General features: G+C 44.5%; 1 protein-coding gene across 1 annotated transcript in view; it reads right to left on the bottom strand.

Annotated features, from left to right (window-relative positions):
• LOC144501720 (dynein axonemal heavy chain 17-like) overlaps positions 1 to 26,546 on the bottom strand; it is an 832,067-nt gene that overhangs the window by 61,361 nt on the left and 744,160 nt on the right. Inside the window, exons 71-72 of the mRNA XM_078225682.1 lie at positions 21,775 to 21,968; positions 7,094 to 7,242 (exon numbers count right to left, since the gene is read on the bottom strand). Coding sequence (XP_078081808.1) covers positions 7,094 to 7,242; positions 21,775 to 21,968 — 343 coding nt within the window. The remainder of the gene's footprint in view (positions 1 to 7,093; positions 7,243 to 21,774; positions 21,969 to 26,546) is intronic.

Here is a 26,546-nt window from a genome sequence, read left to right as displayed (position 1 = left end):
ATATACATCTCTTTAGCCTGTCTTGATGCTCTCTCCACTCACATTGTTTGTATCTTAAAGACTTGATTAGCTGTAAGTATTCGCATTCCAACCATTATTCATGTAAATTGAGTTTGTGCCTTTATATGCCCTGTTTGTGAACAGAATTCCCACTCACCTGAAGAAGGGGCTCAAGGCTCCAAAAGCTTGTGTGGCTTTTGCTACCAAATAAACCTGTTGGACTTTAACCTGGTGTTGTTAAACTTCTTACATCAATGGGGACAAAGCAGAAAGGGTCGAGAGCTTCAAGTTTTTAGGTGTCCAGATCACCAACAACCTGTCCTGGCCCCGCTGTGCTGACATCATAGTTAAGAAAGTCCACCATAGAACCATAGAAAATTACAGCTCAGAAACAGACCTTTTGGCCCTTCTTGTCTGTGCCGAACCATTTTATGCCTAGTCCCACTGACCTGCACTTGGACCATATCCCTCCACACCCCTCTCATCCATGAACCCGTCCAAGTTTTTCTTAAATGTTAAAAGTGACCCCGCATTTACCACTTTATCCGGCAGCTCATTCCACACTCCCACCACTCTCTGCGTGAAGAAGCCCCCCCTAATATTCCCTTTAAACGTTTCTCCTTTCACCCTTAACCCATGCCCTCGGGTTTTTTTCTCCCCTAGCCTCATGGAAAAAGCCTGCTTGCATTCACTCTATCTATACCCATCAAAATCTTATACACCTCTATCAAATCTCCCCTCAACCTTCTACACTCCAGGGAATAAAGTCCCAACCTATTCAATCTCTCTCTGTAACTCAGCTTCTCAAGTCCCGGCAACATCCTTGTGAACCTTCTCTGCACTCTTTCAATCTTATTTACATCCTTCCTGTAACTAGTTGACCAAAACTGTACACAATACTCCAAATTCGGCCTCACCAATGCCTTATATAACCTTACCATAACACTCCAACTTTTATACTCGATACTCCGATTTATAAAGGCCAATGTACCAAAGGCACTCTTTACGACCCTATCCACCTGTGACGTCACTTTTAGGGAATTCTGTACCTGTATTCCCAGATCCCTCTGTTCAACTGCACTCTTCAGAGTCCTACCATTTACCCTGTACGTTCTACTTTGATTTGTCCTTCCAAAGTGCAATATCTCACACTTGTCTGCGTTAAATGCCAATGCCTCTACTTTCTCAGAAAACTAAGGAAATTTGGAATGTCAGCTACAACTCTCACTAACATTTACAGATGCACCATAGAAAGCATTCTTTCTGGTTGCACCACAGCTTGGTATGGCTCCTGCTCTGCTCAAGACCACAAGAAACTACAAAAGGTTGTGAATGTAGCCTAATCTGTAATATGGTACAAACTAATAATGGCATGATGGGAAAAGTGGCTACTTGCTTGAGGTGATACTAACAAAAAACCACAGAACAAAGCAGCTGCTAAACCATTTGACCCTCGCCCAATCTAGTAAGGTTAAACTAAGGCTGACTCTGCTTATCTTAGGGAAGTGAAGTAATAAAACAATCCAAGGCCAACTGGCCTGATCTCAGGGTGTTTTAACAAGTGCCCTAGAACTACGTACATAAAACAAGGGCAACTGGTCTGATCTCAGGGTGTTTTGAGAAATACTTTAGAACTACGTACATAAACAAGATAAGGTTGGAGGTGAGGGAGTCATCGAACCATTTTTCAAAGGACAAGATAATGTTATTATTGATAAGACCAAGGGTCCTCGGAAGTCACGATGTGATGTCACTTGTATTGACGTTGCTACTAATTGTTTTACTGCTCATTTTCCCGCGTAAGCCTTTGTCACAAAACCTGATACTGATTTTGTATAAATTGTAGACTGTTTCTGGGGCTAGGCACGGATTTGGTGGAGGAATTAGCAGCTGTACCAACTGCTCTCTGACATCAAATCTTAGCCATCTTCTGCATGCAGAGCTTCGTTATTAAATGCTTGTTATTTTGACGAGAACGAATTTGTAGAGTCTGACTTTTACAAGTAATTAGCAGGAAAAAAGTTACACTCCAACAAATCCATCACGCAAACCAGTCTCCCATCCATTGACTCTCTACATTTCCCGCTGTCTCGGCAAAGCAGCCAGCATAATTAAGGACCCCACCCACCCTGTACATTCTCTCTTCCACCTTCTTCCATCGGGAAAAAGATACAAAAGTCTGAGGTCACATACCAACCAACTCAAGAACAACTTCTTCTCTGCTGTCGTCAGACTTTTGAATGCATTAAGTTGACCTTTCTCTACACCCTAGCTATGACTGTAACACTACATTTTGCACTCTCTCCTTTCCTTCTCTGAACGGTTGCTCTGTCTGTATAGCATGCAAGAAACAATACTTTTCACTGTATGCTAATACATGTGACAATAATAAATCAAAGCAAATCACCAATGTAATGATGCACGCTACAGACTTAATCAGGAACACAAAGGGTATTTATTAGTAAGGAGAAGCTGTGCAGAGGCTGGCAGCCCCCCAGCTGTCCATAACAGCCCACCCGCTTCTCCCAGTCCCTACACACCTACTACATGCTTTCAGCCTGTCTTCTACATAAGAGAACTCCACCCCTGGCGTGATTACCCACTCAGTCCCAATTGGTCCCTCAAGCCAGGTGATCCTGTTTTGCTGTGCTGCCCTTAAAGGGACAATCACCATAGCATTTATGTCAACTTATGGCAACCCACCAAGCTGCAACATATCAGAGGTAAAGAGGTTTGCTTGCCAGTTCACATGAAGGCAAGGTCACAGATCTTCTGCAGAGGACTCATACCCTGATGAGGTGTCATATAGGAGAGGCATGCACACAAAAATGCTGGGTGCATTGATTGGACAATTAAGCAACCTCCTTTAAACAAATTAAGTTGGACAGACATGGCAGGGATGATGGTATGCCATGAGTGCAGGATTTGGAAGTCTGAGGAATGCACTGCAATCCTGGACAGTCATATATGCTGTGAGTTCAGCTTATGCAACTTTGCCTGACAGTTGCTGAGCTGGAGTTTCAGTTGCTGATGTTATGGGGTATTGGAGGGAAAGTTACCTGGGGGCATTCACACCTGTTAGGTGAGGCAAAATGTTTGAGTTATTTAATGGTCAAGTAAAGGACGGTGTAAAAGTGAATCAGGCATGTATGGGGAACCAGATGGAGGAGCCTCAACCCCCAACTTTGTATAACAGGCATGAGGTGCTGGCTACCTATGTGGATGAGGAGAAGGACTGCAGGGTGTGTGAATGACAGACCATGGCATCATGATGCAGGATGCCATTCATGCTGACGGAGTAAAAAGGAATACAGTAGTGATAGGAGACAATGTAGTCAGGGGGATACTATTGTTCTCTGCAATTATGAGTGAGAAGTCTGAAGATTGTTGCCTGCCTGGTGTCAGGGTTAAGGACATTTCATCGTAGAGAAACATGCCGGTTTCCTCCCCAGATCTTACGCCACTCATGCCAACATACAAGGGGGCAGGGTTTCAACATGCTGGCAGAACCCAGTTGCACAGAGACCATTTTTAAAGGGCTCTCCAATCATAACCTGAGTAAACCCCCCCCCCTCAGTCCACCACAGAGGTCTCAGGGGCCCCACTCTACACCCCTGATCAAAGTCAGCACTTCTCTACCTCCCCCTGATCATCAACCCCTTTCCATCATCAGCCTCTACCACCCACCCCTCACCCCCCACCGATAATCAGCCCCATCCCGCGCCCCCAATCAGTGGCCCCTGCTCCAACATAGTCTGAACTTGCACCTGTGTTCCTCCCCCACCCCAATGGTCATCGCCGACATCTCCAGCTCCTCTGTCCACTTCCAGCCACCACCATATCTTAATGAAGGACATTGCTGGCTAGGCCCATCCCATAATTTGGCTGGGATTTTCCAGCCCTGCAGTGGGTTTTTCTGAGGCAGATGTGGCAAGTCATTGGCTGCCGGTGGGAACTTCTGGTTCCGCCAAAGTCTATGGGCTTTTGCAGGGCTCATTTGCCCTGCTACCAGGGAACTTGCCACAGGGGTTCGACTTCAGTGGGGGCAGAAGATTCCACTGGTGGGAAAGCCTGGAAACTTCCGGCTTTTGTATCTGTTTTCAAAGTAGAAGATATATGTTGCACATCAGAATTGGAGGGTTACCTAGAGGCTAAAACGATCAATGTAATTAGATTCAGAACATCAGCAGAAAAAACATATTGGGAGGGACTAAAATCCAACAAATTTCCAGGTCATGATGGCCTACGCCCTAGCCTTTTAAAAGAGAAAGCTGTAGAGATAATGGACGCCAAAGTTCATCAGATTTGTGAATGGCTCCATCAGATTGCAAGTTGGCAAATGCAATACCATTTCTAAAGAAAAGAGGAAGAGAGAGAGAAAGTGACAAATTAGCCTAATATTAGTTGTTGGAAAATGGTGGAATATATTAAGGGAGTCTTAACAGTGCACTTGGAAAATAATATGATGATTAAAACAAGTCAACATGGTTTTCAAAGAGATCCTTTGGCCCGTCGAATCCACATCGATACATTAAAAATACCTGAACTCTCATCTAATCCCATAGCCCTGAACGTTATGATGTGCCAAGTGCTCATCCAGGTACTTTTTAAAGGATGTGAGGCAACCCGCCTTTACCACCCTTCCAGGCATTGCATTCCAGACCGTCACCACCTTCTGGGTAAAAAAGCTTTTCCTCACATCCCCCCTAAACTTTCTGCCCCTCATCTTGAACCGAGGTTTTACAAAAGGGAAATGCTGTTTGTCAAATTTATTAATGTTTTTTAATGTAACTAATAGCATACATAAAAGGGGAACCAATTAATGCTGTATACCTGAATTTCAAAACCACATTCAATCAGGAACCACACAGAAGGTTAATAGACAAGTTAAGGGCTTGTGAAGTTGGGGTAATATATTAGCATTGATAGCCGACAGAAAGCAGAGAGTGGGCGTAAATGGGGCATTTTCAAATTGGCAGGCTGTGACTAGTGGAGTGTTTCAAGGATCAGTGCTATTTACGATCGATATTAATGACTTAGATGAAGAGAAACAAGATTAATGTATCTAAGTTTTCTAATGACACACAGGCAGCAACAGGTTAAGTGAGTGGACAACATGATGGCATATGGAGTATAACGTGGGGAAGTGCAAAATTACTCACTTTGGTCATAAGAATAGAAAGATAGAATACTTTTTAAAGGTGTGAAATGTTGATGTAAGAGATTGGGTGTGCTCATACAAGAAATGCAGTAAGTTAGCATGCGTGTACAGCAAGCGATTAGGAAGGGAAATGCTATGTTGAACTTTATTGCAAGGGGATTGGAGTACAGAATTGCAGGGGGGTTTTGGTGAGATCATATCTGGAATATTGTGTGCAGTTGTGGTGTCCATATTTAAGGAAGGATATACTTGACAATGAAGATTCACTTCATTGATTCCTAGGATGAGGGGGTTGTCCAAAATGAGGAAATTAAGGGTTATGGCGAGTGGGTTGGAAAGTGGAGTTAAGGCCCAACGTCAGCCATGATTGTATGGAATGGTGGAGCAGGCTCAATGGGCATCTTAGTCTCCTCCTATTTCTTGTGTTCGTCTGTTATTGTCAAGAAAAATGGAAGAGTCTGGTACAAACATGGCAAACAGCATTGCACAGACCTTTCCTCTCTGCTCCCTTAGCTCCATTGCTGTATCATGCTGCTGACCTAGTGGCTCTACATTGCATATCCATTGCGGCCTTTATGTGCACAGGTCACCCAGTCCTCTACAATCCTGTGAGAGTGCTGCAACAATGCAAAGCCCTCTGTAACAATCCTTGTTAAGTCCAGGAACTCACAATACCTCCAGAAACACTCTACAGCAGTTCAAAACACTGTGCAACAGCACAAATTGTTCAAAATCAACTTTTCAACAAGTTGAAACATGCATTCAAAAGTCTGACGGGTTTTGCGAGCTTTTCCAGCAGCAGAATCCTTTTGAACTCCCAAGAGTGCTGAAGGAACCTCTGAGAACATCCTTATTGTATTCAAAAATTAAATCACAAAAAATGATTATTGCACAGTATATACAAACATACAAAAGCTGTTTCTATGTCTTATATGTATTATAATGAAGTTTAGTTGTTCAACAAATACTTCCAAGTCTTACCTTTTTGTTATTTTTAATGGAAGCACTCACACCCCTCTCTCACCTTCCCCAGCTCTACTCCGGCCTGGGCTCCTCATGGCCCCCCCCCACAGACCCAGGCCCGGCTCCTCCCAGCCCCGGCACCCCCCCCCTCCCCCCCCCCCACTGGCCCCCCTCAAAAAAAAAACTCAGCTGCATTGGCTGCTGTCCAGTTCCCAAGGCTCCCCACAGCTCAGCTGTTCTTGGGCTCCTGTGGGCCCAAGCCCTGCAGCCCCGGCTCCTGTCATGCTCTCACGGCCCAGGCTCTGCTTGGACATTCATGGTTTCAGCTCCAGATTCTCCCAAGTGCCTCCGATCTGCGCGGACTTCCGATGGATTTACCCTGGTTCCCTGAAGTTCTGCAGAACCCAGTTTGGGAAGCGCTGCTTTAAATTCTGGTCATGCAGGGCTCAGGTTGTAGCTCAGCACTTAGTCTTTGTAAAATGACATGTGTATTTGATGCTTGGTCCAGTGAGATCCAAATGAGCAATTCTGGCATCACAGCAGCCACGAGTGTGCCTCAGCAAAATTAAGTAAGGTACTGGATGTGGGGTGTTATGGATATGAAATTTGCTCCCCCTCAGCCTTCCCTACACCAATCTCAACCCCACCCTCTGGAACAGATGACTGCTAACCACACATGAAGGCACAGTAGTTATTACTGCACACTCACCAGCTCAGTGGGTGGGATAATTTGTGCCTCTTCCATTGACTTCCTCACCCAGAATAGATTGAATGTTGATGGTGAAATTTAAAGAGTTAAAAGCTCAAGAATTTCAAATGTGCTGGGCTTTGAAATTGCTTCAAAAAGTGAGTTTTAAATTTACATAAAAACTGACATGTCAAAAACTCTCTCCCAGTTAATATTGTGGCTAGGGGTCTGTATCCTTGCACAAGAATGCAGAACTTAGTTACCTTGCGTAAAGCACCTACCCAAAGCCTCCACATCCTTCAGTGGATCAACCCCTGGTGAGAGAATAAAGAAGATTGGAATGGAAGGACTGCTTTCTTCATATGATTTTGCAAATTCCATACTACGACCCTCCACATATTTAGCTCCAAGCTTTTCTTCCACAAAGCCACTGTAAAATTCCAAATAAAATTGTATATGATAAGGATTTTAAAATTAACTTAAGAGTCAATTAAAATTTTCAAGATTGTGGTTATGATTTTAGAGATGATATAGTGAGGGGGATTGACATAGTTCTCTGCAGCCAAGAGCGTGAGTCTAGATTCTCTTGCCTGCCTGGTGCCAAGGTTCAGGACATCTGCTCTCGACGAAGAGATACCTGCGGTGGGAGGGGGAGGATCCAATAGTCATAGTTCACGATGATACCAATGACATAGATAGGACTTGGAAGGTTTTGCTTAGAGAATATTAGCAACCAAGGCCTAAATTAAAAGGCGGAACATCAAAGATAATAATTTTACTTGAGCCATGAACAAATTGGCCTAGGGTAAACAAGATTGAAGAGTTAAATGTGCAGCTCAAAGATTGGTATGTGAGAAATGGGTTTTGATTCCTGGGGCACTGACATCAGTAATGGGGAAAGTGGGACTAATCCCTGGGATGATGGTGATTTTCTATGAGGAAAGAATGAGGAGACAGGGCCTGGATTCCCGGGAGAAGAATAAGATATTGAAAGGTATAAATTTTTTTACAGGGCTTGACAGGATAGATCCAGGAAGGATGTATCCCCCTGGTTGGGTGGTCCAGAACCAGGGGACACACTCTCAGAATATGAAGTAGGCCATTTAGAATGAGATGAGGAGGACTTTCTTTAGTCAGGGAATATTGAATCTTTGGAATTCCCTATCCCACATGGCTGGGGAAGCTTAGTCATTGAGTGTGTTCAAAGTAGATTTCTAGATACGAATGACATCAAGGAATATGGGGATGGTGCGGGAAGATGACATTGAGGTAAAAGCTCAGCCATGATCTCGGTAAATGGCGGAGCAGGCTTGAAGGACCAAATGGTCTTCTGCTCCAATGTTTCCATGTTTCTACATTATCAAGCATTATGGAGAAACTACACGGAAGTGGAGTTGAGATACAGATGATCCATGATATAATTAGGTGGTGATACAGGCTCAAGGTCCAGAATGACCTACTCTTATCCCAATGAACCTTCATTCATTTATTCTATCATTAACGAAAATGACAAAGAAAATAATTCTTAATGGCATTTAACTGAACATTAGAATAGAAGTAGAGCATTCAGCCACTTGAGCTTGTTCCTAATATTTTTTAAATGATGAAAAGTTAGCAACAGTGGAGGCCCAAGGAGATTTAGGAATCCTTGTATATACATCGCCAAAATGTAGTAGTCAGGTCCAAAAATAATCAAGAAGGATAAGGAAATGTTAGCATTTATGACTCGTGGGCTAGATTATCAAGGGAAGGAATTTTGCTACAAAGCTCTGGTTAGATAACATCTGGAGTACCGTGCTCAATGGTGGGCATTGTATCTTAGAAAGGCCATATTGGCTTTAGAAAGAATTTAGTCCAGATTGACCAGATAGTATCAGGCCTCCAATGGTTAGATTACATGAACTAAAGTATGCATTTCCTGGAATAGAAAGTTGCTGAAGAAGATTGGGTCACACGGAGTTGGGGGTAGGGTGTTAGCGTGGATTAGGGATTGGCTATCCGACAGGAAGCAGAGAGTTGGAATAAATGGGTGCTTTTCTGGTTGGCGGATGGTAACTAGTGGCGTGCCGCAGGGATCGGTACTGGGGCCTCAACTATTTACCATTTATATAGACGATCTGGAGGAGGGGACTGAGTGTAGGGTAACAAAGTTTGCAGACGACACAAAGATAAGTGGAAAAGTGAATCGTGTGGAGGGCATAGAAGGTCTGCAGAGAGATTTGGGCAGGCTGAGTGAGTGGGCGAGGAGTATAACGTTGACAAATGTGAGGTTATTCACTTTGGAGGAAATAATAGCAAATTGGATTATTATCTAAATGGAAAAAAATTACAACATGCTACTGTGCAAAGGGACCTGGGGGTCCTTGTGCACGAGACGCAAAAACCCAGTCTGCAGGTGCAACAGGTGATCAAGAAGGCAAATGGGATGTTGGCCTATATCGCAAGGGGGATAGAATATAAAAGCAGAGATGTCTTGCTGCATCTGTACAGGGCATTGGTGAGGCCGCAGCTAGAATACTGTGTGCAGTATTGGTCCCCTTATTTGCGGACGGATATATTGGCCTTGGAGGGAGTGCAGAGAAGGTTCACCAGGTTGATATCAGAGATGAGGGGTGTTGATTATGAGGAGAGACTGAGCAGATTGGGTTTGTATTCGTTGGAATTTAGAAGGCAGAGGGGGGATCTTATAGAGACCTATAAGATAATGAAGGGGCTGGATAGGGTAGAGGTGGAGAGATTCTTTCCACTTAGAAAGGAAGCTAGAACTAGAGGGCACAGCCTCAAAATAAAGGGGGGTCAGTTTAGGGCAGAGTTGAGGAGGAACTTCTTCTCTCAGAGGGTGGTGAATCTCTGGAATTCTCTGCCCACTGAAGTGGTGGAGGCTACCTCGTTGAATATGTTTAAATCACAGATAGATGGATTCCTGATCGGTAAGGGAATTAGGGGTTATGGGGATCAGGCGGGTAAGTGGAACTGATCCACTTCAGATCAGCCATGATCTTATTGAATGGCGGGGCAGGCTCGAGGGGCTAGATGGCCTACTCCTGCTCCTATTTCTTATGTTCTTATGTTCTTAAAGGGTGATTGGATTGAGGTTGTTAGGAATCTGGAAGGAAGTGATCAGGTGGATAGAGTCTTTTTCACATTGGCAGTTAGGATGTGGGGACATAACCTTAAAATCTGCACCAGACTATTCAGGAGAGAAGCTGAGAAACATTTTTTCAAGCAAAAGATGATAGATGTGTGAAACTCTCTTCAATGAAAAAGAGCAAAATTTGTGGTATGCAGGGAGGAATTTTCCTGTCCCGCCCACCATGGGAATTGTATCAAGTGGGACAGGACCATGCAAAGGTCCATTGACATTAGGCGGAATTTTCTGGTGTTTGGCGAGCACGGTCGGTAAATTCCACCCTTAAAATCTGAGAATAGATTTTTGCTAGTGTAGGGTATTAATTGGATATGGAGTCAAGGGGTAGGAAGGAGGAGGTGGTGGTGGGGTGGTGGATGAAGCTATGATAGAGGTTAGACATGATCTCACTCAACAGTGAAACAGACTCAAAGGGCTGTATGGCCTATGTTCCTCAGGAGTCCAGGAATATGACTGCACATGGAATACTATAATGCTATTAACTTCTAGCTTTATTGCACAACATCCAAATAGTTAGAATGTGGATTGTTGATGGTGCAGCAAGGTTTGTAACAGATCAGAAACCTGGTAAAATGCATGGTTATTTGCTTAGCTCGCGTACAAGTCACATAGCATTAAAAAAGCTGAAGAAACACTCCATTATTCAGATTGAAATTTGACATTTTGAGGTAATTAATCTATAACTATTGAAATGACCTTAAATTGATTCTAAGAAGTTGATTATATTTTTAAAAATAAACTTTTTAAACCTTTGCAAAAAGCAGTACAAAGTAATTGGATTGGGGGAGAGTGGATTTTCGTAAAATAAGACAGGATCTGGCCAAGATAGATTGGGAGCAGCTACTAATAGGAAAATCTACAGAAGAGCAGTGGGGACATTCAAAAAGGAAACAGGGAGGCTGCAAGCCCAGCATGTTCCCTCGAGGGTGATAGGTAGGAATAACAAGCCCAGAGAACAATTGATGACCAGAGATATTCAGGATACAATGAGAAGGAAAAGAAAGGCTTTTAAAAAGTACAAGGGGAGCAAATAAGTGGAGGCATTAGTGAGGTATAGAAAGTGCAGACTGGAGCTTTAAAAAACAATTAGGAATGCAAAGAGTGGATATGAAAAAGCTAGGGAAAATCTCAAGATATTCTATAAATACATCAATGGGAGGAGGATAACCAGGGAAAGGATAGAGTCCATTACGGACCAAGGGGGCAATCTGTGATGGAGCAGAGGCCACTGGTAGAGTGTTGAATGAATACTTCACCCAAGAGAATGAGGAAAATGATATGGAATTCACGGAGAGAGACTGTGAGGTTCTTGAGCAAATTGACATCGGGCAGGACAAGGCATTGGAGATGTTGGCAGCCTTAAAAGTGGATTAACCTCCAGGTCCAGATGAATTGTGCCCTAGGCTGCTGTGAGAGACAAAGGAGGAGATTGCAGCGGCTTTGACTCAAATTTTCAATTCCTCTCTGGCCACAGGGGAGGTGCCAGATGACTGGAGAACAACTAGTATGCTTCCATTATTTAAGGAGGGTTGTAGAGATAAACCAGGGAACTACAGACCAGTCAGTCTCACGTCAATGGTAGGGAAACTATTAGAGAAACATTTGAAGGAGAGCATCTATCTCCATTTGGAGAGGCAAAGCTTGATCAGGGATAGTCAGCATGGCTTTGTTAGAGGGAAGTCATGCCTAACAAATTTGATTGAATTTTTTGAAGAGGTGACCAGGTATGTAGATGAGGGTAGTGCAGTCAATGTAGTTTATATGGATTTCAGCAAAGCCTTTGACAAGATTCCACATGGGAGACTTGTAAAGAAGGTAAATTCACATGGGATACAATTTGATAAAGTGGATTTAAAATTGGCTCAGTTGTAGGAGACTATAGGGTGATGACATAAGGCTACGTTAGTGATTGGAAGCCAGTGTCCAGTGGCGTTCCACAGGGATCTGTCTTAGGCCCCCTATTATTAATCATTTATATAAATGACATTGATGACTATATGGGGTAGGATTATTAAGTTTGCAGATGACACAAGGATTCGATGGATGTTAACAATGAGGCGGAGTGTCTTGGGCTACATGAAGATATAGAAGGAACGGTCAAATGGGCAGGTAAGTGGCAGAAGGAATTTAACCCTGAAAAATGTGAGGTGATTCAATTTGGAAGGAGTAATGTGACAAGAAAGTACTCAATGAATGGTAGGACACTAGGAAGTTCTGTGGAACAAAGGGACCTTGACATGTTTGTCCGTAGAACACTGAACATGGAAGGGCATGTTAGTAGGGTGGTGAAAAAGGAATATGCAACACTTGCCTTTATCAATCGAGTAGATTACAAAAGCAAGGAAGTCATGTTGGAGTTGTATAGAACTTTGGTGAGACCACAGCTAGTGTACTGTGTGCAGTTCTGGTCACCTCATTATCGGAAGGATGTGATTGCACTGGAGGGGGTGCAGAGGTGATTCATCAGGATGCTGCCTGGGGTGGAACATTTAAGTTTTGAAGAGAGATTGCATATGCTTGGGTTGTTTTCGTTGGAGCAGAGAAGACTGATGGGCAACCTGATCGAGGTGTGCTAGATTATGAGGGACATGGACAGAGTGGATAAGAAGCAGCTGTTCCCCTTAGTTGAAGGGTCAGTCACGAGGGGACATAGGTTCAAGGTGAAGGCAGGAAGTTTAGGGGTGATGTGAGGAAAAGCTTTTTTACCCAGAGAGTGGTGGCAATCTGGAATGCGCTGCCTGGAAGAGTGGAATAGGCAGATTGCCTCACATCCTCTAAAAGGTATCTGGATGAGCACTTGGCACATCATAACATTCAGGGCTGTGGGCCAAGTGCTGGCAGATGGGATTAGGTGGGAGTTCAGGTGTTTCTAATGTGTCAGTGCGGACTCGATGGGCCTCTTCTGCACTCTATGATTCTAATAAGCCAAAAGTAAATGAATTGCTGATACCGAAAATCTGAAATAAAAATAGGTGCTAGAGAAAAAAAATCAGCAGATCAACAGCATCTGTGGAGAGAAAAACAAGGAGTTAATGTTTCAGATCTGTGACCTGTCATTAGAATCGGTTCTGACCTGAAATGTTAACTCTATTTTGCTCTCCATGGATACTGCCTGATCTGCTGAGTATTTCCAGCATTTTCTACTTCATTATGAAGAGTAAGCACTTTTATACTTTTTCTCTTTCCCATAGAAAAGTTGTAAAACTAAATCAAAACGTGACTCAGAACTTTGGTGGCAAGGACCCGCATATCTTCTTGGATAAAGTGGAGGAGGCAGTTGCTGAGGACCACAAATGCTTCCCACAAAGCACGTCGGGTGGCTCGAGGGAGGTAGTGAAAACCTGAACGCCAGGTTGATTGTCCCTTGAAGGACCAATGTTACATGAGTATAATAAACTGACAAAGGCAGTCAAGATAATAATTTGTCTTATGAAGAGAGATTGAGCAGTTTAGACCAATACTCGCTGGATTTAAGAGATCTAATTGAGGTACATAAGATGCTAAAGGGGATTGACAGGGTAGACGTAGAGAAGATGCTTTCCCTTGTTACACATGCTAGAATGATGGGCCATTGTTTTAAAGCAAGGAGTGGAAGATTTAAACAGAAATGAGTAAGAAATACTTCATTCAAAGGATGGTGTATCTGTGGAATTCTCTACCTAGAGTTTAGTGGATGCTGAAACACAAAAAAAATTGAGGAGATAATAGTTTTTTAATTAGTAGCAGGGTGAAGGGTTATGGACAGCAGGCAGAAAGGTGGGGATGAGGCCGAGATGAGATCAACCATGATCGTATTGAATGGTGGAATGGGCTCGATGGATTAAATTGCCTACTCCTGCTCCTAATTCTTATGTTATGTTCAAGTCATTGACCTGGTGGCAATTATGTGGTTTATGATAGGAAAAAGTCACAAGGACTGGGGCAAAGGAAGGAAGGGAAAGCATGTGGTGCATGATTACACCATCTGCAGCTTGTTCATCTGAAGAGATGGTGAGAAGAGAAGGGGGAATCGGGATGTGAGAAGGTGGATTAGGTACTGAAAACACTGCCATCTTCTATGGTTTCAAACCCGTCGCTGACCATGACTGCATCCATAATTGCCAACACCATCTCCTCCATAGGGGCCAGATGTATTTATCCCCTGCCAGTTAGGTGCAGCTGCCTCCAATTATGGCACAATTTGTCCTGAAAGAAAGAGGGACTGTGTCAATGAGTGTGATGTAATTTGATTGGATTACATGGCTCTTATGGTTAACTACTTGGCAGTGCATAGACCCAAATGTAAGGATTTCATTTTTGATGAGACTTTGTAGAAATGGAATTGTTATTTGTGAAGTGTGAAATGTGTATGCAATGCTTGCAGCAATGCTAAGTCTATGAGGTGATGCAATGAATGTTGGGTTTGAGTTATGCTTGATGGAGATTGTTGGGAGGGAGGTGAGGGGGCAATGGTGAATGACTCATAGTTCAGATGTAAGGATACGCTTTGTGAAGATGCATCCAGTTACCTTGGCCACTTATGTGAGGTCATTAAGCTTTTTGCCACTCTGTATCTGGGTGTGACAGCACAGACTGCTCCCCCTGTCTGACTGGATGGCCACCTGGTCCCTGAGGGAAGAAGAGCTCTCTCCTCCGCCCACGTCCTGCACCAAGCTTCCAATGTTGAATTGAAGAACCTTGTGGCACACCCTCTGATCTGTTGCTCCATTTCTATCTCTCCTCATAAACTCTTCCAATATGACAAAATCACTGGCTGGAGCTCGAATACACCTTGCTTTGAGTACAGTAAGTTGTTGCTAAACACTTTAATATTTCACTTTAATGTTGTTCATTAAAGAGGGACATTGAAATGTTCACTCTCTCAGCATTTGTCATAGACTTACTGTTTAGTGTCCCACAAGTCCCAATGCGCACATAGGCTGGAATTTTACCATCCTGCCTGCCACAGGAATCAGAGCGGGTGAGGGGCGGACCATGGAAAGGTCTGTTGACCTTGGGTGGGATTTTACGGTTTTGGGACGAGTGAGACCATAAAATCCCACCCAGAATTTTTCCCCCAGTACTTTCAGGGCAGTGCCCTTCTTTCCTCCACTCCGACCCTTGTTTCCACTCCTCCCTTCACAATCCTGAAATTCCTCTTCTCCTGGATCCAGTTCCCACTCTCCTTTCTTATCTTTAAAGTTCCTGGTGTCTGTTGCCAGCACCGGGGACTTCTTTAGCTGGCTCATCTTTCTCTTTGGCTTCCAATCCTCTCTCAGCTTGTACTGAAGTCCTGGGACTTCTCAGTTACTCCCTGTGCTAACCAAAATCTGCCACTAGCTGGAGCCTGTTCAATTCGAAACCAGCAGCTGGTGATTTTGTTTTACATTTATTCCAATCATTGTATATTGTATTACTTCTTTATTTTTTAATTCAATTATTTTAACAAATATTTCATTTCAACTCAACTTTTTAATGTTCTTTCCTGCTGAGAAATAATCTGAAGGAGCTAACTAACATCAGTATTTCTTTTATATTTAGTGACTTACTTTATTTTGCAAGTTATTTTAGCAAGGAATGCACAACACTGGAAATGAATACTCACAGTATTTCAACTTGTTCATCCATTTTTCAGGACCAGACCTGAAGGAACCCACCTCTGGTTTTAACATTGATTCCGATGATTTACTTCACTTCATTTCACAAAGTAATGGCTTTCAGGAATGCGACTACAACTCAAAATGAGGATCATAGAGTCTGAGGGCGATCTTACCATCGCGTTACACCCGTTTTCAGGTGCGACGCGGTGGTAAAGTGGGCGTAAAGTGCTGAGTGCGATCAGCGCCGGTTTTGCAGCCGGCGCCATTTTACAAGCACTGGATATCCGGCATGGTCTGCCTCTTGCCAGAAATGGGTGAGAGGCAGGTTAATATATTTAAATTTATTAAAATAGGCATTTGCATCTGCTTAGCGAGCCCAGCGCTCAATCGTCTGGGCTTACCCCCCTTTATGACCCAGCTGGGAAAGGTTTTTGCCGGCGAGGAATAGACATGCTCCCCATGAACGTGGAGCAGTTGACTTGGCCACGCCGGTGGAACCGGAGGCCACTGAGGTCCTCTGGGGAGGCTAAGGGCAAGGGGCGGTGTCCCTTGGGCAGTGCCAGACTGGCACTAGGCAATGCCCAGTGGGCACCTGGGCAGCCAACAAGGCAGTGTCAGGGGGTGTGGCTATTGGGGAAGGGGCCAATGAGGGCAGGGCTAATGGGGAGGGGGCAGTGGGGGGCGAGGCTAATGGTAGGAGGGGGCTGCTGCCACTCTGCAGCGATCGGTAGGGGGAGGGAGGGAGAGGGGGCCCACTGGCACTCTGCAGCAGTCAGTGGGGGAAGGGAGGGAGAGGGCCCGCTGTCACTCTGCAGCGATCAGTTGGGGGAGGGCAGCAGGTCCGTGATCGGTGGGGGAGGGAGAGGGTCCACTACCAGTCTGGGCGACGGTGGAGGGGGGGGGGGGGGGGGGGGGGCGGTCGGCGGGGGCTGTATTGCGGGGGAATGCAATTTAGCATGGCCAATCCACCTAACCAGCACGTCTTTCAGACCGTGGGAGGAAACTGGGGCATCCAGAGGAAACCCACGCAGACACGGGGAGAACGTGCAGACTCCACGCAGACAGTGACCCAAGCTGGGAATCGAACCAGGGTCCCTGGCACTGTGAGGCCATGATATGGAGATGCCGGCATTGGACTGGGGTAAGCACAGTAAGAAGTCTCACAACACCAGGTTAAAGTCCAACAGGTTTATTTGGTAGCACAAGCCACAAGCTTTCGGAGCGCTGCTCCTTCATCAGGTGAGTGGGAGTTCTGTTCACAAACGGCATATGAAGACACAAACTCAATTTACTAAATAATGGTTGGAATGCGAGTCTTTACAGGTAATCAAGTCTTAAAGGTACAGACAATGTGAGTGCAGGGAGGATTAAGCATAGGTTATTGTCTCCAGCCAGGACAGTTAGTGAGATTTTGAAAGCCCAGGCCAGTCATGGGGGTTACATATAGTGTGACATGAACCCAAGATCGCGGTTGAGGCCGTCCTCATGTGACTCGACATATATGCCCAAGCCGTCAGGATCTGCGTCAATGCCAGATTCATAAGCCGCACTCACAAGACAGCCCTGAACGTCACCCAAGCACAACGTGACGCCATCCGCGCTCTCAAGACCAACCGCAACATTGTCATCAAACCAGCAGACAAAGGAGGGGCCATCGTCATACTGAACAGAACGGATTACTGTGAAGAAGTGAACCGACAACTGAACAACGAGGAACACCAGAGACAGTTACCCGCAGATCCGACCAAAGAACACACCCGTCAACTCAGACTGATCAAGACCTTTGATCCGGACCTTCAGAGCACCCTCCGTGCTCTCGTTCCACGTACTCCCCGCGTTGGAGATCTCTACTGCTTCCCGAAGATACACAAGGCCAACACACCCGCCGTCCCATCGTATCAGGCAATGGGACCCTGTGTGAGAACATCTCCGGCTACATCGAGGGCATCCTGAAACCCATTGTACAAAGAACCCCCAGCTTTTGTCACAACACTACGGACTTCCTACGGAAACTCAGCACACCTGGAGCAGTTGAACCAGGAGCACTCCTCGTCACAATGGATGTCTCGGCACTCTACACCAGCATCCCCTACGACAATGGTATTGCTGCAACTGCCTCAGTACTCAACGCTGACAACTGCCAATCTCCAGATGCAATTTTACAACTCATCTGCTTCACCCTGGACCACAATGTCTTCACCTTAAACAACCAGTTCTTCATCCAGACACACGGAACAGCCATGGGGACCAAATTCGCACCTCAATATGCCAACATCTTCATGCAGAGGTTTGAACAAGACCTCTTCACCGCACAGGACTTTCAACTGATGCTATACACTAGATACATTGATGACATTTTCTTCCTTTGGACTCATGGTAACCAATCACTGAAACAACGATATGATGACATCAACAAGTTCCATCCCACCATCAGACTCACCATGGACTACTCACCGGAATCGGTTGCATTCTTGGACACACGCATCTCCATCAAGGACGGTCACCTCAGCACTTCACTGTACCGCAAGCCCACGGATAACCTCACGATGCTCCACTTCTCCAGCTTCCACCCTGAACACGTTAAAAAAGCCATCCCCTACGGATAAGCCCTCCATATACACAGGATCTGCTCAGATGAGGAGGATTGCAACAGACACCTCCAGACGCTGAAAGATGCCCTCATAAGAACAGGATATGGCATTCGGCTCATCGATCGGCAGTTCCGATGCACCACAGCGAAAAACCGCACGAACCTCCTCAGAAGACAAACATGGGACACGGCAGACAGAGTACCCTTTGTCGTCCAGTACTTCCCCAGAGCGGAGAAGCTACGACATCTGCTCCGGAACCTTCAACATGTCATCGATGAAGACGAACATCTCGCCAAAGCCATCCCCACACCCTCACTTCTTGTCTTCTAACAACCGCACAACCTCAAACAGACCATTGTCCACAGCAAATTACCCAGCCTTCAGGGGAACAGTGACCATGACACCACACAACCCTGCCACAGCAACCTCTGCAAGACATGCTGGATCATCGACACGGATGCCATCATCTCATGTGAGAACACCATCCACCAAGTACACGGTACATTCTCTTGCAACTCGGCCAACGTTGTCTACCTGATACGCTGCAGGAAAGGATGTCCTGAGGCATGGTACATTGGGGAGATCATGCAGACGCTACGACAATGGATGAATGAACACTGCTCGACAATCACTAGGCCGGAGTGTTCTCTTTCTGTTGGGGAACACTTCAGCCGTCACGGGCATTCAGCCTCTGATCTTCGGGTAAGCGTTCTCCAAGGTGGCCTTCACGGCACACGGCAACGCAGAATTGCTGAGCAGAAACTGATAGCCAAGTTCTGCACACATGAGGATGGCCTCAACCGGGATCTTGGATTCATGTCACACTATCTGTAACCCCCACGACTTGCCTGGGATTGCAAATCTCACTTACTGTCCTGCCTTGAGACAATACACATCTCTTTATCCTGTGCTTAACCCTTTCGCCACTCACATTGTCTGTATCTTTAAGACTTGATTACCTGTAAAGACTCACATTCCAACCATTATTTTGTAAATTGAGTTTGTGTCTTTATATGCCCTGTTTGTGAACAGAACTCCCACTCACCTGATGAAGGAACAGCGCTCTGAAAGCTTGTGGCTTGTGCTAGCAAATAATCCTGTTGGACTTTAACCTGGTGTTGTGACACTTCTTACTGTACTGTGAGGCAGCATTGTTAACCACTGTGCTACCATGCCGCCCGTTTATTGCTTATAAAGTAATATCCCAGAAATAACTGTAAATAACTGTATTGGAAGGGATGCAGGAACATTACAATCACCAGGAAAGTAGTATTTAGCAAATTGTAGGAACTGTGGGTTGAAAAGTCTCGCGTTCTGCTGGATTTCATCTTAAAAGAATTAGCTAGTGAGCTACTTGATGCATTGGTCTATTTTCCAAAATTCAGCAGATTCAGTTAAGATTAGATTGGAAAATAACTAATGTAACTATTTTATTCAAGAAGGGACCAGGAAACTACAGGCCAGTTAGCTTAACATCTGTCATAGGGAAAATGTTAGAAGCTATTATTAAAAACTTTATAATAGGGCACTTAGATAAACTCAAGGTAATTAGGCAGAATCAACATGGTTTTGTGAAAGGGAAATCATGTTTAACCAATTTATTGGAGTTCTTTGAAGAAGTAACATGCTGTGAATAAAGGGGAAGCAGTGGATGAAGTGTCCTTATATTTTCAGAAGACATTTGATAAGGTGCCACCACAAAGGTTATTGTGTAAAATTAAAGCTCATGGTGTAGGGAGTAACATATTGGCATGGATTGAAGACTGGCTAGCTAACAGGAAACAGAAGGTAGGCATAAATGGGCCATTTTCTGGTTGGCAAGATGTAAAGTATGGTGTACCATAGGAATCAGTGCTGGGGCCTCAACTCTTTATAATTTTTGTGAATGATCTGGATGAAGGGACGGATGGTATGATTGCTAAATTTGCCGATGACACAAATATAAGTAGGAAAGTACATTGTGAAGGGAACATAATGATGTTACAAGAGGATATAGATAGAGGTTTACAGCATGGAAACAGGCCCTTTGGCCCAACTTGTCCATGCTGTAGGTGAGTGGGCAAAGATCCAGTAAATGGAGTATACTGTGGAAAAATGTGAAATTGTCCATTTTGGCAGGAAGTATAAATAAGCTTTATAAAAAATTAATTTACAGGATGTGGGCATCACTGGCTAGGCTAACATTTATTGCCCATCCCTAGTTGCCCTCAAGAAGGTGATGGCGACTCGACTACTTGAACCTTGAGGTGTCAGTACCTCCACAGTGCTGTTAGGGAGGGAGTTCCAGGATATTGACCCAGTGACAGTGGAGGAACAGCAATATATTTCCAAGTCAGGATGGCAGGTGACTTGGAGGGGAACCTCCTGGCATTGGTGTTCCAGGTATCTGCTGCCTTGTCATCCTAGAAGGTAATGGTCATGGGTTTGGAAGGTGCTGCTGAAGTAGCCTTGGGGAGCTCCTGCAGTGCATCTTGTAGGTGGTACATACAGCTGCCACTGTTTGCTGGCGGTGGAGGGAGTGAATGATTGTGCAAGGGTACAAATCAAACTGGTTGCTTTGTCCTGGATGGTAACATAGAACATAGAACTTAGAACAGTACAGCACAAAACAGGCCCTTCGGCCCACGATGTTGTGCCGAGCTTTATCTGAAACCAAAATGGTGTCGAACTTCTTGAGTGTTGTTGGAGCTGCACTCATCAAGGCAAGTGGAGAGTATTCCATCACACTCCTGACTTTTGTGTCTTGTGGATGGTGGCTCTTGGGAGTCAGGATGTGAATTACTTGCTGCAAGATTCCTAACTTCTGACTTGCCCTTATAGCTACAGTATTTATATGGCTAATCTAGTTCAATTTCTTGTCAATGGTAACCCGCAGGATATAGATAGTGGGGGATTCAGTGATGGTAATACCATTGAATGACAAGGGGCGATGGTTAGATTCTCTTTTGTTGGGGATGGCCATTGCCTGGTACTTATGTGGCGCAAATATTACCTGCCACTTGTTAGCCCAAGCCTGCATATTGTCCAGACCTTGCTGTATTTGGACATAGACTGGTTCAGTATCTGAGGAGTTGCGAATGGTACTGAACATTGTGCAGTCAACGAACATCCCCACTTCTGACCTTGTGATAGAGGGAGGTCATTGATGAAGCAGCTGAAGATGGTTGGGCCGAGGATACTACCCTGAGGAACACCTGCAGTGACAGCCTGGAGCTGAGATGATTGACCTTCAACCACGACAACCATATTCCTTTGTGCCAGGTATGCCTCCAACCAGTGGAGGGATTTCCCCAATTCCCATTGACTAGAGTTCTGCGAGGCTCCTTGATGCCATACTCAGTCAAATACTGCCTTGACATCCAGAGCAGTCACTCTCACCTCAGCTCAAAGGGAGCCTGCCATAGCACTGATCCAATTCCCATGACTGGGATCATGGTGCAGTTGGGCAGCAGGCAGAAGACCCATTCTGACCCTTTGGACTCAGAAAAGGAAATCCTAAATAATAATTAAGGTCGTAATCTTCTTCAGTTGGAGGGTAAACATTATCCGAAGTTAACCATTGGGCATCATCCACTAACATGAACACTTATTTTCAAGTTCATGTCCATTTTGCAATGATACACCATCAAACTATGATACAGCACCTTACAGCATATGTCATTCTGTCTGGTCTCATACACCGCATCATGCACAGTTTCTCCATTGGACCTTTATTTTTCCATTCTTGTGGCAATTTTTCCTTCTCTGGAGCTTCTGACTCCACAATTTTCTTCCAACGGTTGGCTGAACCTTCTATATCACTGTCCAGATTCTTAAATTGTTCCATTTCAGCCAAGACCTTTGAAGTGAAATTCAGAGAATTATACGTTTGATGAGATTTCCAATCAAATGCAGATCTGTATGACAAAAATAACGTTTTGTTTCGTCAACAGTACATTAAAATGACACAATTAATGGTTTGCTTTACCTTCTTGGATTAGTATTTCAGAAAATAATAGGCCAGGAAATCCACCATTTACCTATCCCATATACGAGGTAACAAAGTAGCCTCAATAATAGGGGAAGTCAGAGGCTTACCACTTCCACAATCTTGATTTTACTTTCCCTCCCTGCAGTAACAGCCACAGTCTGGCCATTCCTCTCCACCGCATGCAGATGCTGGCAAGGAGGCATAACCAGGTTTCCAGCCCATTTTCTTACCATCTCCAACTCTTATTAAGAGCTTCCTCGGGACTGCCATGTGAAGCCTTGTGAACAGCAGTAGAAAGACCACAAACTGAGAATGCAGGGAAAGGGCTTTCTAGTGATCTTCTCTTCCCTCTAAGCTGGCGCCAAACATCTGTCTTCATCTCCACTGAGGCCTATAAGCTTGACCTAACTGCTTCTTTGAAATCCTTCTGCTGTTTAAGCAGCTCCAAGCCAATACAGGTGCAGCTGCAGCAGGTACATTGCAGATCATCTGCAGATACTTGGGTGACTAACAAACCTTTGCTGGTACAGATACTGCTAGGAGCCTGTCGTGAATATATAACGCCAAACAAACCCCATAACCGGAATCATGATGGGGTTGATGCAGCAGGCAGAAGACTCAAATTAATCCTTAAAAGTCAGAAAAGGAAATCCTAGCCTCTGGTAACAACTTTGTTGGAATCTAAAAGCACTTTGGTTTCCATTCAAACAGTGCTAACTGTGGAAGTACATAGCAAACAAATGCATCAAGTACATTCGGTGGCCCTACCATGCTGATGCTGAACTCTGCATCAATTAGGAGAAATGCATGTAGGAAAATCAAGTAGGTCTTGGGACATTCCCTGGCAATAAATGCTTATGATACAAAGGCTTTTGAAATATCAGGATCAGGAATGTGAAACATTATGACTATTTGCTTATAAACATTGGGGATGTATGACATTTTTATAATAGTTAAATCTCATTATAAGTCCATGGAGTGACAGACCAACATACCCACAATGTACTTTCCTACCTATATTGTATTATTGGCAAATTTAGCAACCATACCATCAGTCCCTTCAAGAGCCAATGGCCTCTTGCTGTACGGTAAAATTCTATGACCTTTATTCTACACCCCCAAATTCTTTATCCAATGTAGATGATTGAGGTGTATAAGATTATGAGGGATATGGACAAGGTAAGTAGGGGGCAACTGTTCCCCTTGGTTGAGGGGTCAATTACGAGGGGGCATAGTTTTAGGGTAAGGGAAAAAGTTTATTCACTCAGAGAGTGGTAGGAATCCAGAATGCGCTGCCTGGGAAGGTAGTGGAGGCTGGAAACTTTACAACCATCAAAAAATATTTTGGATGAGCACTTGAAATATCATAAAATTCAAAGATATGGGACATTTGGAGGAAAATGGGATTAACATGCCTTTAGTGGTAGTTATTGTTGGTGCAGACCCAATGGGCTGAAGGGCCTTTTCTGTGTTTGGTTCTATGACTATGGAGTTACATTAATGCTAGTGTCACACGGGAGGATTTAAACTAGTTTGGCAGGGGGGAGAACCAAAGCAAAGGTGAATTAGCTGAAGGGGAACCAGAGAGTAGGGCCAGTAAGACTCAGAGAAACAGCAGGCAGGGTGAGGTTGCGAATCAAAAAGGGTCTGGTAGATTGAAGTGCATTTGTTTCAATGTGAGAAGTGTAACAGGTAAGGCAGATGAACTTAGAGCTTTGATTAGAACTAGGAACTATGATGTTGTTGCTATTACAGAGACTTGGTTAAGCGAAGGACAGGATTGGCAGCCTAACATACCAGGATACAGATGTTTCAGGCGAGATAGAGGGGGATGTAAAAGAGGTGGGGGAGTTGCACTACTGGTTAAGGAGAATATCACAGCTGTACTGCGGGAGGACACCTCAGAGGACTCATGCAGCAAGGTAATATGGGTAGAGCTCAGGAATAGGAAAGGTGTAGTCGCCACCCAACTGCCAGCGGGAGATAGAGGAACAGATATGCAGGCAGATTTTGGCAAGGTGTAAAAGTAACAGGGTTGTTGTGGTAGGAGATTTTAACTTCCCCTATATTGACTGGGACTCACTTAGTGCTAGGGGTGTGGATGGGGCAGAGTTTGTAAGGAGCATCCAGGAGAGCTTCTTGAAACAGTATGTAGATAGTCCAACTAGGGAAGGGGCCATACTGGACCTGGTATTGGGGAATGAGCCCGGCCAGGTGGTCGATGTTAGTAGGGGAGCAATTCAGGAACAGTGACCACAATTCAGTAAGCTTTAAGGTACTGATGGATAAAGATAAGTGTAGTCCTCAAGTTAAGGTGCTAAATTGGGGGAAGGCTAATTACAACAGTATTAGGCAGGGACTGAAGAATGTAGATTGGGGGCAGATATTTGAGGGCAAATCAACATCTGGCATGTGGGAGGCTTTCAAGTGTAAGTTGATAGGGATTCAGGACCGGCACATTCCTGTAAGGATGAAGGATAAGTATGGCAAGTTTTGGGAACCTTGGATAACGAGAGATATTGTGAGCCTAGTCAAAGAAAAAAAGGAAGCATTTGTCAAAGTTAGGAAGCTGGGAACACACGAAGCAAGTGTGGAATACAATGAAAGTTGAAAGAAATTTAAGCAAGGAGTAAGGAGGGCTAAAAAGGGTCATGAAAAAGCATTGGCCAGCAGGATTAAGGAAAATCCCAAAGCTTTTTATACATATATAAAGAGCAAGAGGATAGCCAGGGAGAGGGTTGGCCCACTCAAGGACAAGGGAGGGAATCTATACGTGGAGCAAGAGGAAATGGGCGAGGTATTAAATGAGTACTTTGCGTCAGTATTTACCAAAGAGAAGGACTTGGTGGATGATGAGTCTGGGAAAGGGTGTGTAGATAGTTTGAGTCATGTTGAGGTCAAAAAGGAGGAGGTATTGGGGTTCTTGAGAAACATTAAGGTAGACAAGTCCCCAGGGCCTGATGGGATATACCCTAGAATACTGAAAGAGGCAAGGGAAGAAATTGCTGGGGCCTTGAGACAAATCATTCTATCCTCACTGGCTGCAGGGCGGCCCCAGAGGATTGGAGAATAGCCAATGTTGTTCCTTTGTTTAAGAAGGGTAGCAAGAATAATCCAGGTAATTACAGGCTGGTGAGCCTTACATCAGTGGTAGGGAAATTATTGGAGAGGATTCTTTGAGTCAGGATTTATTCTCACTTGGAAATAAGTGGACGTATTAGTGAGAGGCAACATGGTTTTGTGAAGGGGAGGTCGTGTCTCACTAACTTAATCGAGCTTTTCGAGGAGGTGACGAAGATGATTGATGAAGGTAGGGCAGTGGATGTTGTCTACATGGACTTCAGTAAGGCCTTTGACAAGGTCCCTCATGCCAGACTGGTACAGAAGATGAAGTCGCATGGGATCAGAGGTGAGTTGGCAAGGTGGATACAAAACTGGCTCGGTCAAAGAAGACAGAGAGTAGCAGTGGAAGGGTGCGTTTCTGAATGGAGGGCTGTGACAAGTGGCATTCCTCAGGGATCAGTGCTGGGACCTTTGCTATTTGTAATATATATAAATGATTTGGAGGAAAATGTAACTGGATTGATTAGTAAGTTTGCGGATGATACAAAGGTTGGTGGATTTGAAGATAGTGATGAGGATACAGCAGGATATAGATCAGTTGGAGACTTGGGCAGAGAGGTGGCAAATGGAGTTTATTCCGGACAAATGTGAGGTAATGCATTTTGGAAGGTCTAATGCAAATAGGAAATATACAGTAAATGACAGAACCCTTAATAGTGTTGAAAGGCAAAGGGATCTGGGTGTACAGGTACACAGGTCACTGAAAGTGGCAATGCAGGTTGAGAAGGTAGTCAAGAAGGCATACGGCATGCTTTGCCGGGGCATTGAGTTTAAAAATTAGCAAGTCATGTTGCAGCTTTATAGAACCTTAGTTGGGCCGCACTTGGAATATAGTGTTCAATTCTGGTCGCCACACTACCAAAAGGATGTGGAGGCTTTGGAGAGGGTACAGAAAAGATTTACCAGGATGTTGCCTGGTATGGGGGACATTATCTATGAGGAAAAGGTTGAAGAAACTGGGTTTGTTCTCACTGGAACGACAGAGGTTGAGGGGTGACCTGATAGAAGTCTACAAGATTATGAGAGGCATGGACAAAGTGGATAGTCAGAAGCTTTTTCACAGGGTGGAAGAGTCAATTATTAGGGGGCACAGGTTTAAGGTGCGAGTGGCAAGGTTTAAAGGAGATGTATAAGGCAGGTTTTTTTACACAGAGGGTGGTGGGTGCCTGGAACTTGTCGCCACAATCTTTTTACAATGATCGTCTGCTGACTTCATTTGTTTAGCAATTTGCTTTGCCAAGTAACAAGGCAGTCGAATTCAAACTTATGCTTGCTGTTTTCTGAGCTGGACAAGCGTGACAAAGAACAAAGAAAATTACAGCA

This window comes from Mustelus asterias, chromosome 12 (genome assembly GCF_964213995.1).
Source record: "Mustelus asterias chromosome 12, sMusAst1.hap1.1, whole genome shotgun sequence".
NCBI lineage: Eukaryota > Metazoa > Chordata > Chondrichthyes > Carcharhiniformes > Triakidae > Mustelus > Mustelus asterias.
Note: the sequence above shows the minus strand (reverse complement) of the source record. Positions and strands in the feature narration are given on the sequence as shown.